Below are 10554 nucleotides of genomic sequence, written 5' to 3' on the forward strand. Positions count from 1 at the left end.
GGAGCTGCAAGCCTGTAAATCCGTGCATTCTCCTCGTTTCCGTGCAGACTAAAGAGAGCGAGGAGACTCAGCACAAACCTCGCTCTGCCTCCGTGCAGCGGAAAACGAGTATGTTGCTCCTCAGTCATTTTCACTTTTAACGTTTTCGTTCTAACAATAAAACATTTGTCAGGTTCCACACGCAGGCCTCCTCCCGAGGACGTGACCCGATCCAGCGTGAGCAACACCGAGCGCATGGAGCCCAGCCACGACATCAAAGACATCATCAAACAGCATCAGCCTGCAGGAGCAACAACTTCTGCTGGGCTTTCTAATGCACAGCGGTAACACACACACACACACACACACACACACACACACACACACACACACACAGATGGTCACCTTGGACACTGATGATTACTTCAATCCATGTTTTTGCTTTTCTAATAATTTGAGTTTCTGTGCTTTAAGAAAAAGTGACGGAAAGATGTTTGCGAGGAAACCAGATCCTCACGATGAAGCGATGGAAATCTTGAAAGATCAAATGGCAAACCCACCTCGACCGGTACGCTAAATATGTGTACACACATATATACAGACTTGCAGACACGTTCAGTCACACTTAATGAAAATAATGCCTGATCTGTTTCTGCGTCTCAGTCTCAGAGAAAGTCTCAGCCGAAAGAAGACGGAGGAGTCAAGGTGGCCAAGTCGGCCAAGTCCCGCTCCACAGCCCTGTCCAGCTCCAGCGCCGCCCCCGCTCCTCCTCCAGGTGAACGTCTCATTCATATTGCATGATTCCCCATGAACGCTCAACTGAAGGGACAAAAAAAGACTGGCTGAAAATTCTGTAAATATTACTCCCGACAATGACAATCTTCATAAATGAGTATTTCTAGTCTTCAGAGATTTACCGGTGGAGGAGGAAATTATTCAGACTCAACTCCACAGCAGGACCAGCGATGAATATTACACTTACTCCAATGTCCCATGGAAGCTCTACATGAGAAAAGAGGTGTAGTTTTTTATTTCTATTCGTTTTTCATTTTGTAAAAGAGCCTTACTGCAGTTTTCAACAAAAAGTCAGAATTCTGCCCATTACATTTATTCATCTGGAGATATTTCTTCCCAGGTTTTCTACCCCAGAGAGACTTTCAACAATCCTCTGATCCTCGACCTAATCTTCAGACAGGTTGGGTTATGAATCATCATTTATTCAATATTCATTCAGGTGTCATCAGACTTGTCTTAAATTAATTTGTTTGTGTTTTCATTAAGCTTCTGAATCAGTCTTTAATATTTTATCGTGGCGGAGAAGTGAGGTCTTTTTGGTGGTGGGCCGTAAAGTAAAGTGTGCTTTGTTTCCAGAAGTTTACTTTTAGTTATGTTTTTTATTGTCTTGGCTTCTGCCTTAAAGTGAACTCTCAGTTAAACCAGACATCAAGCCTTTTGAGCTGATTAATATTCCTTCTGCAGATCCTACATGACACTTTCTCTGAGGCTTGCATCCGAATTACCCAGGAGGAGAGGCAGAAGATGAAAGCCATGTTTGGTAAGAAATATACTAAACTACACCCCGAAAGGGCTTTAGTTGCTTGTAAAATGTGTTTTAATGGAGTTTTACTTGCATTTATGAGAGTCTCAATTTGCTCTCAGCTCCTGTTTTGTTGTTTTGACAGCGGACAACAAAGTGGATCCCGTTTCAGGGACACATGACGAAAACGTGAAGAAGAAGGTGGTCCTCATGGCCAAAGACTTGTGGGAGATTTACTTCTCCCGCCTCTTCCCGGCATCTGTGAGTTTTTCAGAAAATCACAAGAGAAGTTATTCTCAGTCTGATTCGGTTTTCAGTCTTCAGTTTTCTTTGTCCCCGTGATGAGTTTGAAGATGAGTCATCATGCGTTGAGTGTGTGTGTGCGTGTGTGTGTGTGTTTTCCAGGGCAGTGTGGGGACGGGAGTGCAGGTCTTGTCTGTGTCTCATAAAGGCATCAAGCTGCTGAAAATGGTGAAGAGCAGCTCCTCTGCTTCAGACTACTTCAGGGTGCTGAGGCCCTACAGGTGAGCCAATCGCAAATACTCACTAAAGAAAAAAACAGTTCTCAGATAACGTATTAGAGGCTTTTTTTTTTTCTACTGTTGAAATCCTTCCTGGGGTCTTCTCTGATATTCTGGGTATTCTGTGTTGAACTTTGTGAACTCTGACCCCTGAGTTGACGTCCTGGTTTGGCTTCGTGCAGCTACTCGGACATCCTGTTTGTGTCGATCCCGTCCAAGAACATGCTGGAGTTCAATCTGACCAATGAGAAGCTGATCCTGTTCTCTGCCAAGGCTCCGCAGGTCAAACATATGATCGACTACTTCCTGACAGAGCTGAAAAAGGTCAGACAACACGATTGTATGGCAAGACTGACAACCTCTGTAATGTTCGCAGTGAAAATCTAAACGCGTGTGCTCATTTATTGGTTTTATGCCAGCTTCAGAACTGATACACTGAGATAACCTCAATGACACCAGTATTCCATTATTTATTTACCGTACTTGGAGCAGTGAAAAATGACTTTGCAGCCACAAATGAAATTTCTACAAGTGATGGTGAACTCTTTATCAAAGTAAATGTGCATAAAGAAGAATCGTGTATATTACACACTGTATTTCTGGTGAAATTTTAAAGAATATGTTGTAGTGAAAGTGAAATACTATCATACTCTAAAAATGTTAAATGTTTTTTAAGGCAAGTATTGAACATGCACAGGACAATACTTTGATAAATAGTGTTGCTGTCATCTATTACGATGAGATCTCGAGCTATCTGAACATGAAACCATTTCACCATTCTATTTTGTAAATTGTACCATTTTAAAGCAAGGCCAGCTCACCCACCTAATCCTCTATAAATTATGCAGACGGAGAAATGTGATCGTATCATTTAGTCTCTCAGATTCTCTGGTTGTGTGTCGGAGTTTACAGCTTTTAACGCGTTGCGTTGCTGTCAGGACTCAGAGTATGTGGTGGCCGTGAGGAATTTCGTCACAGAGGACAGGAACATGCTCAGCTTTCACAAAGGGGACATCATCAGACTGCAGCACATGGACGGGCTGGAGGCCGGTGAGACACCACACACACACACACACACACACAAGGCCCATTACTATCAAACACAAAGGAGTTCATCCAGAAATGTTTGACTTTTCTCTTTATGCGAATCCTCGACAGTTTGTTTCTTTTTCTTAATTGTGCTTCATGCAGTTGCTGTGTGTATATATGTGTGCATTTACGTGTGTGTATTTCTATTCAGGTAAATATTATGGCTGCATTGTGAGAAAGAAGGTCATGCTTCTGGAGGAGCTGAAACGAGACACTCCTGAATTTGGTGAGTGATTCTTTGTGCTTCCTGTTTCATAATGTCTTTTTTGCTGCTTTGTTTGACTCACTAGCTTTTCACCTTCTTTTCTGAAGTTCAACACTTTAAATCTTAGTGTATTTTATATTTTGGTTTTTTGTCTTTTTAATTTGAGGATTTTGCATCAAACATTTGCTTTATAACACCTGTTGATGTGTTTATACATTTGTGCATACAGGTTGGCGCTTCGGGGCCGTGTACGGAAAGTCGGGTGTGTTTCCCAGCGAATTCGTGCGTCCGGTTGCTGCGCCAGACTTCCTCATTCTACCTCCGGATCGCGTGGAGCCCCGAGACAGACACGGACGGGTTGCCGCCTCGGCCGCTGTGGCCGTTGCGATGGGTTCTGCTGTAGCTGCTCATGAACTTGACATTTCCACCGAGGTGCCAAGAAAGACTTTTTTTTTTTTTTTATAAACTGCTGTTCACAAAATACACTTATTTAAACTTGAACTCCACAGCAGTGTCCGTCTGGGAAAAACCAAAACCCACATACATTGAGTTTATGCAGCATACGTTGGAATGTTTTGGTCTGCAGAAACGGAGGATTGTGCAGATAATTACAGCGTTGGTGTTCCTCTAACTGGTACGGTCGCTTAGGTTGTTTCTGTGCTGAGGGTGTTTGTGTCACAGGTTGTAAATGAGATGTATGGGGACAGCCCGGGCATCGAACTGGACGACCTCCCCCTGCACAGCAGCCAGTACCACATGGTTGAGTTTGCCAAGAAATACTTCAGAGAAGCACAGAAGAACAGAAGGTCAGTAGCACAGATGATATATAAAATGATGCAGAATTAATTTGATTCTCGTTAAACTAAGTGTACGATGTCTGTTCTTTTCCGTGCAGTGACCAGAAAGCCAAAAAAGGGAAAGAGGGCAGAGACCCTGTTGATATGGTCAAATTCTCTAAGGTAATGCAACGCTTATGTTTTAAATAGCAGTGACCATTGTTTTTCATCCATCCAGGTGTTTTTAAAATTGCTTTTCAATTCTTTGTAGCTTGTTTGGAAGAGGAATGCAGTTAGCGTTCAGAAAATATCAGATGTCACTTTGTGAACAGCAAAATACAAAGCATTAGAACCGGCTCAGCTCTTCTGGCAGATTTTGAATATAATCCATCATGACTTCCCCCCTCAGTCACAATTTCATGTGGAATTAGAGAAGCAGAGAGAATAAATCCTCAGCATCTTAATACTTTCAAGAGGAGGATCGCACTATGCGCCCCGAGTCGAGCATGTTAGTGATATTTCTCATTAAATAAACATTTGCATCATTTCAATAGAAGTGAAATCATGAATCCAGTCACAATATCTGTCAAAATAATTCAGACTTTCTCAATCACCTTTTCTTTATATGTATTTTTAAAGTCAAAGCATCCTCATACAGGCGCATTCAAGAGTTTTTATGCTCTAACGCTGCCTTGAGTCTGCTAGTTTGAGTTGATTTCTGACTTTAGTGTGCTGGAAACAGTCCTTAAACACTCCCAAGTCACAGAATAATTTCAGCTAAAAGATGACAGCGGCGGTAAACTGCCAGTGTCTGGGTTCAGCAACGTGGCAGGAGATTAATGACTAATTTCACCTATGGGCTTTGATTTGGAAAACAGACGGAGAAGAATAATTTAAAGCCACCTAAAGTAGATCTTCAATCATTTAAGTATAGGATGTATTCAGAATAGTTTCCGGACTCCTTTGGGACAAAGAGTCATTTCCTCTTAGAGAACACAGAAGAAATCTCTGTTTGCTGCTGCCTCAGCGAGCTCCTTGTTTGTTGGGTAATGACACGTCCCGTAAATATACCGACAAACTGCTCATTTAACATGCACACTCAGCATCCAGCTGGGTCGGTTTAACGTTGCTCCAAAACAAAGATCATCTGCACAGTACGTCTAACCAACTGACATCTTTATCTTTCAGGCACAAAGTTCTAAGTCGTTGCTTTTCGTTTTCACTTGCACAGCTTTCTGTGGTCCCTCTGCCTCATTGTACACACAGTCGAGCTGGGGCCTCAACAACTCCTTCCAAAAACATAATGCTTCAACTTATCTCTGCTCAATATGTTCACTCACTGTACATTTACTTTAATGTGCAAGCAATTAACTTAGAATTAGAAATAAATCTGCATTTTTTTAAAATGGAAATTTTCAAGGTTGATCTAAAAGTTAAAACTAAAATGTGTCCTGTCATGATTTGTGTTTGTTTGTTTTCAGTCTCCAATCCAGGAGTCGCTAATTGACTTCTCAGACAGCGGGATGAACCGAGTGGCAGCTGACATCTTCCTAGGCAAGAATACAGAAAAATCATGGAGCCAATGATAATGAATGATCTATCATTCTGCTGCAGAATGATAGATCTCCCTCTATAGTTTAGGATGTATCCACAATCTTTTTAACTTAAAATATTAACTGAGCGTGTTCTTACAGTTTAAATGAAATTGTAATGACCTTTATGGTTATTTGTTGTTTCTTTCAGCTATAATGAAGTTCATGGGAGACTTTCCACTGAAAGGTCAGACTGAACCGGATCTGGTCACCACAATATTAAAGGTACACAAACACAAGAGCTTCCTCTGTACTTAAAAGCTTAAAGGACTTCTATGCATTCATGTCATTGTGTTTACTCTTCATGCATGTAACTCATAAATACAGTTAAGTGGCGATCATGGCCTGATGAAAGACGAAGCCTACTGCCAAGTGATGAAGCAAGTCACTGCCAACAGCAGCTCCAAGCCGTAAGACTTTCACTTCTACCTCGTGCTGAATTCATCATATATCTACTGGGAAGCCTCCATTTTCTGTATTTTGTGTGTATTCTGTGCAGGGACAGTTGTCAGAGAGGATGGAGGTTGATGTACATCCTCACAGCTTTCCATCGCTGCTCTGATGTTATGAAGCCATTTCTGCTGGTGTTTCTTCAGGATGCCTGTGCCAGTCCCGGGCAGCAGTACCAGAGTAAATCATCACATTAACGCCTAGCATTTACTCGTCCACTGTTGCCAATGTGTTTACATCTCTCAACTGACAGGCATTGCCAAGGCCTGTGAACAAAATCTGAGGAGGACATTTCAATATGGCGGACGTATTCAGTATCCCAACAGCATGGAGCTCAAAGCTATGCTGGCAAGTACCAGAGTCATCCTCCCTGTGCTGTTATATTTCTTATATAATGTTGAGATATGGACTAAACCAAGATTTCTGGATGTTAAGAATTTTCTCTTGCTAATTCAACTGCTGTGATGCTGAGAATTTTACAGCTGCGTCATTCCTCGTCCTCAAACGCGTCTTTGTTCAGCAGCTGTTTAGCTCGCCTCAGTAACAGCTGCACACTCTTCACTCCAGTTCATTCATCGTTCACTCCAGTTTCCCCCTGATTGGTTGTTTGCTTGCAGGCCGGACGGAGCTCCAAAAGACAGCTGTTCCTGCTTCCAGGTGGGATTGAAAGGCACTTGAAAATCAAGACTTGCTCCGTAAGTAGCTCACACTGACAGCATACGTCGTCATGTAGAATGAAACGACACTATCAGCTCTTTAGAAACGTGCTTTAAAGGAACAGAAAAACTTTTGTAGACCAAGAAACGCCGATAGTTTGACAGGAAATGCTTTTCTTCAAACAAAAATGCTGAATTTCCATTTATTTTAGGTTGCTTTGGATGCTATTGAGGAGCTGTGTTATGAGATGGGCCTGCAGAGGGAGGAGGCGTTGGATGAATATGCTGTCTTTTTGGTCACACATAGAGGTAACAAGCTCACTCGATTCTTTTAGCATACTGTTAAATTAAACAATGTACTTAAACCAGCTGAATAACAACCTGACTGTTTTGTGGGGTTTAGGTCAGAATGTGCGGCCTCTAAACAAGCGCGAGTACATCTTGGACATTGCTACCGAAGCAGAGCCGGTGGACGCCAACTACAGTCTTTGGTTCAGAAGAGTCATATGGAGCCTGGCTCTCAAACTTGACAATGAGCTCTATGTCACCATGCACTATAACCAGGTGCAGACCGGTTCCCTACATTATATGATCATCTTTGCAGTTCTGGTGGATCCACAAATGATGGAAGTTACTATACTTGTCACCCTTGTCAATTCCGTAGGTATTGCCAGACTACCTGAAGGCTTTGCTGAGCGTGGTTCCTCAGGGGAAAGCCAGCGAGCAGCATCAGCAGCAGCTCGCCAGGCTGGCTGCCTTACAGCATCGTGCCAAGGACACCATCTACCTGCCCACTCTGTAAATCTGCACTAGCGTTATTGCTCACAGTGTGAACCAAACATACAGGCATATCCCAGGAGATGCATCAGTGCATACGAACAGGCACAGAAAACACATGCATGCATTTGCATCCACCTACGCAAATTTGCAGGTACACTTTGGACGTCAACTGACAACTGTGTTTTGCTCTTTTCTGTGTGTGTGTGTGTGTGTGTGTGTGTGTGTGTGTGTGTGTGTGTGTGTGTGTGTGTGTGTGTGTGTGTGTGTGTGTGTGTGTGTGTGTAGCCGTGAGGTGCAGGAGTGTGTCCCTCCACAGTTCTACAGCAAACAGGGTTCTCAGCAGTGGCTGAATATGACAACTCAACACATGCAGCAGGTCCAGCCCTTAAACCCACACCAGGCCCGTGCACAGTTTCTCGGTAAAGCGTCATTACTAGCATATTATTCTTTTTTCATCCATTTGTGCTTTTTTTTCCTCAAATTTAAAAGTATTTGAGCAAAACCTCATACTCTGAGAGCTGACAGACAAAGGTACTTCCTAAAGTCCAACATAAATGGCTCATCTCTGTTTGGTGTGTTTTCCTTTAGGCCTGGTCAGTGCCTTCCCCATGTTTGGCTCCTCATTCTTCTACATCCAGAGTTCGAGCTCTGCCTCCATCCATGCTCCGTGCATCCTGGCTGTCAATCTGAATGGACTTCACTTCCTTAACAAGGACACTCATGTACGTGAAGGACACACACACTCACAATATCTCCTGCACAAACTCAGCCTAGGTGATTCTCAATGAGACCAGTCGGTAAATTATGACTAAGCACCTGGTTAGTTTAAATATAAAAAGGCTTTTCTCATTTTCCTTAATTTAATCAATTTTTAAATAGAAAGCAGCTAAAAGCAATTGGCTCCCTCTGCTGGGTGCTTCCACTATCTCTATTAATCACTTTATCTCAGTATCTGAATGTTGTACAAAACATACAAAATATGTCTTTGAAATTGAATTTTATTGATTTTGAGCAGTGATCGGTGCTGATGCATGCATGTGTGTGTGTTTGGTATAATCCCATGTATTTGTGCTGTATTTGTTTGATCAGGAGACCATGGTGCGTTTCCCTCTGAAAGAGGTCCAGTCAACTCGTACCCAGAGACCAACTTCAGGTTCCAGTTACCCCTATGTAGAGATCATGATCGGAGACCTGCTCAACCAACGCATCACACAGCTGCAGCTGGAGCAGGTGTGTGTGTGTGTGTGCTCAACACAGATGTACAGAAGAATGGCTTATAAAGACTGATGGAACAAGATGTATATGATCATAATATGTCTTTGTATCCCATCACTGCTCTTAATCTTCAGTGTTAATTGTGGTGTCTGTGCTTTTTTTGTGTGTGTGTTTCAGGGCCTGGAGCTTTGCCGAGTCATTGCCATGCACATGGAGAACATGCTGTCAGTCAGAGAAAAACGACTCACGTTACCGCCAAGTGAAATCACCCTGCTATAACACTCACATAGACTTATGCTTATGGGTTTATGCTACATGAATGTACTGTATCTACCTCTATTGTTGAAATGCAATTTTTTGATATTTAAAGGCGATGTTAATGAAAAGCGGTTGTGTATATTGATGACTTTGAAAACAGAGCTTTTTTTTTTTTTTACTGTGGCTTCAGTTATTTATTTAAATTATTTTCAATATTATTTCTTTAACTGATCATTTGGCATGTAAAGATTCTGATTTGTCTTTCTCATTATCTTTTTATTTTGATATTTTTATCTAGAGTGTTCTAAGATCTGCTCCATCCCTTCCATATAGAGTAATAGAATTAATGTCTCACTGATCAAAGGTCCCCACTTCTTAGGAGAATAAACAGTTTTCATTTAAGTTACGGTCATTTAAAAGAAATACAGTGTCACATTTAAGAAGAATAAGACACCCTGCTGTGCCTTCACCAATCGCTTTGACGGCAATTGACTGTAGTACAGACAATGAGTAGCACTCCCACGCCTGTAACTTTGTTTCTATCGTGAAAGGAGCCTGCATGCAAGAGTATATGAAATTATTTTTGAAAACTGTTTTCCCCCTTTTGTTTTTTATTAATATTTGCTTGTAAATGACAACAGGCAGCTTCCAATTTAAATAAATTTATTATTATTCTCTTTGCCATAAAATCATGGGCAAAGTCCTGATGAAAGAAACACGTTTGAGGGAACCTGTTTTGGCACGTTATGTTTTAAGCCACATTTCCAAACAGTTTGCACTAAGTGAATTATTTATTGATGTATTGTGTATATTTTTGTAACTAGTTGTTGTACATACAGGCATGTTAATAATGATGGACATTAAAGTTTGTAGAATAAAATAAGTAATTTGAAGAACTGGTGTGAATTAGTGGATTATATCGAGATTTCATTTTTTTTATAACATCATGACAAGCATAATTGTGAAAATGACAGAAAATGTAAGATTAGAGACACATTAGAAAAAATACTAAGTCGGTGTCAACTATTTAATAAAAAATAAACCTGAAAAATTCATGAAAAATAAAAACAGTGCCCTGCATCAGTTTTGAAGTGTAACATTGTTAGGATTTAGAAGATTTTTTTTTTCCTTACGATGAGCATAAAAACATATTAAATCAAATTCTTTCACTAAAGTTATTCAGATTTTTATCACTTGTTTAAAAGGTGAACAAGTTTACAGCTTTGTGGACTCCAAGTAGCGGTTTACGATCTGTTCGTTTCATTTATTGTAGAGAATGTGCCGTTTATGGTCAACCACTGGCGTCTTGTCATAGGGGCGTCTCAGCGGTATGTCCCGTGACACAAATCGAGCACCGCTCGGGAGCCCTCGACTGTGTGGGCGTTCCATTGTAATTGCTCGCAGATTTCTTGGCCCTCATTGGTTAACAACAACGGGGTCCGTGTGAACCGGGGGGTGGGGGGGCTGTGGTCAAACCCACCGCGACCTAAACAGCA

At 41.5% G+C, this 10554-nt stretch overlaps 1 protein-coding gene across 1 annotated transcript in view; it reads left to right on the forward strand.

The window, feature by feature from the left end:
* The window catches only part of myo15aa (myosin XVAa), a 31899-nt gene extending 22686 nt beyond the window's left edge, over positions 1-9213 (forward strand). Inside the window, 28 exon segments of the mRNA XM_030089832.1 lie at positions 48-108; positions 173-323; positions 454-547; positions 643-754; positions 882-997; positions 1115-1174; positions 1459-1534; positions 1662-1777; positions 1922-2040; positions 2220-2361; positions 2976-3087; positions 3278-3352; positions 3561-3763; positions 4013-4137; positions 4227-4290; positions 5589-5661; positions 5851-5924; positions 6027-6109; positions 6199-6329; positions 6403-6497; positions 6767-6844; positions 7018-7114; positions 7209-7369; positions 7470-7603; positions 7871-8004; positions 8174-8307; positions 8675-8815; positions 8978-9213. Coding sequence (XP_029945692.1) covers positions 48-108; positions 173-323; positions 454-547; positions 643-754; positions 882-997; positions 1115-1174; positions 1459-1534; positions 1662-1777; positions 1922-2040; positions 2220-2361; positions 2976-3087; positions 3278-3352; positions 3561-3763; positions 4013-4137; positions 4227-4290; positions 5589-5661; positions 5851-5924; positions 6027-6109; positions 6199-6329; positions 6403-6497; positions 6767-6844; positions 7018-7114; positions 7209-7369; positions 7470-7603; positions 7871-8004; positions 8174-8307; positions 8675-8815; positions 8978-9079 — 3063 coding nt within the window. The 3' untranslated portion in view covers positions 9080-9213.
* The last annotated feature ends 1341 nt before the right edge of the window (positions 9214-10554 follow it).

The sequence above is a fragment of the Salarias fasciatus genome, chromosome 4 (assembly GCF_902148845.1).
Source record: "Salarias fasciatus chromosome 4, fSalaFa1.1, whole genome shotgun sequence".
Lineage (NCBI taxonomy): Eukaryota > Metazoa > Chordata > Actinopteri > Blenniiformes > Blenniidae > Salarias > Salarias fasciatus.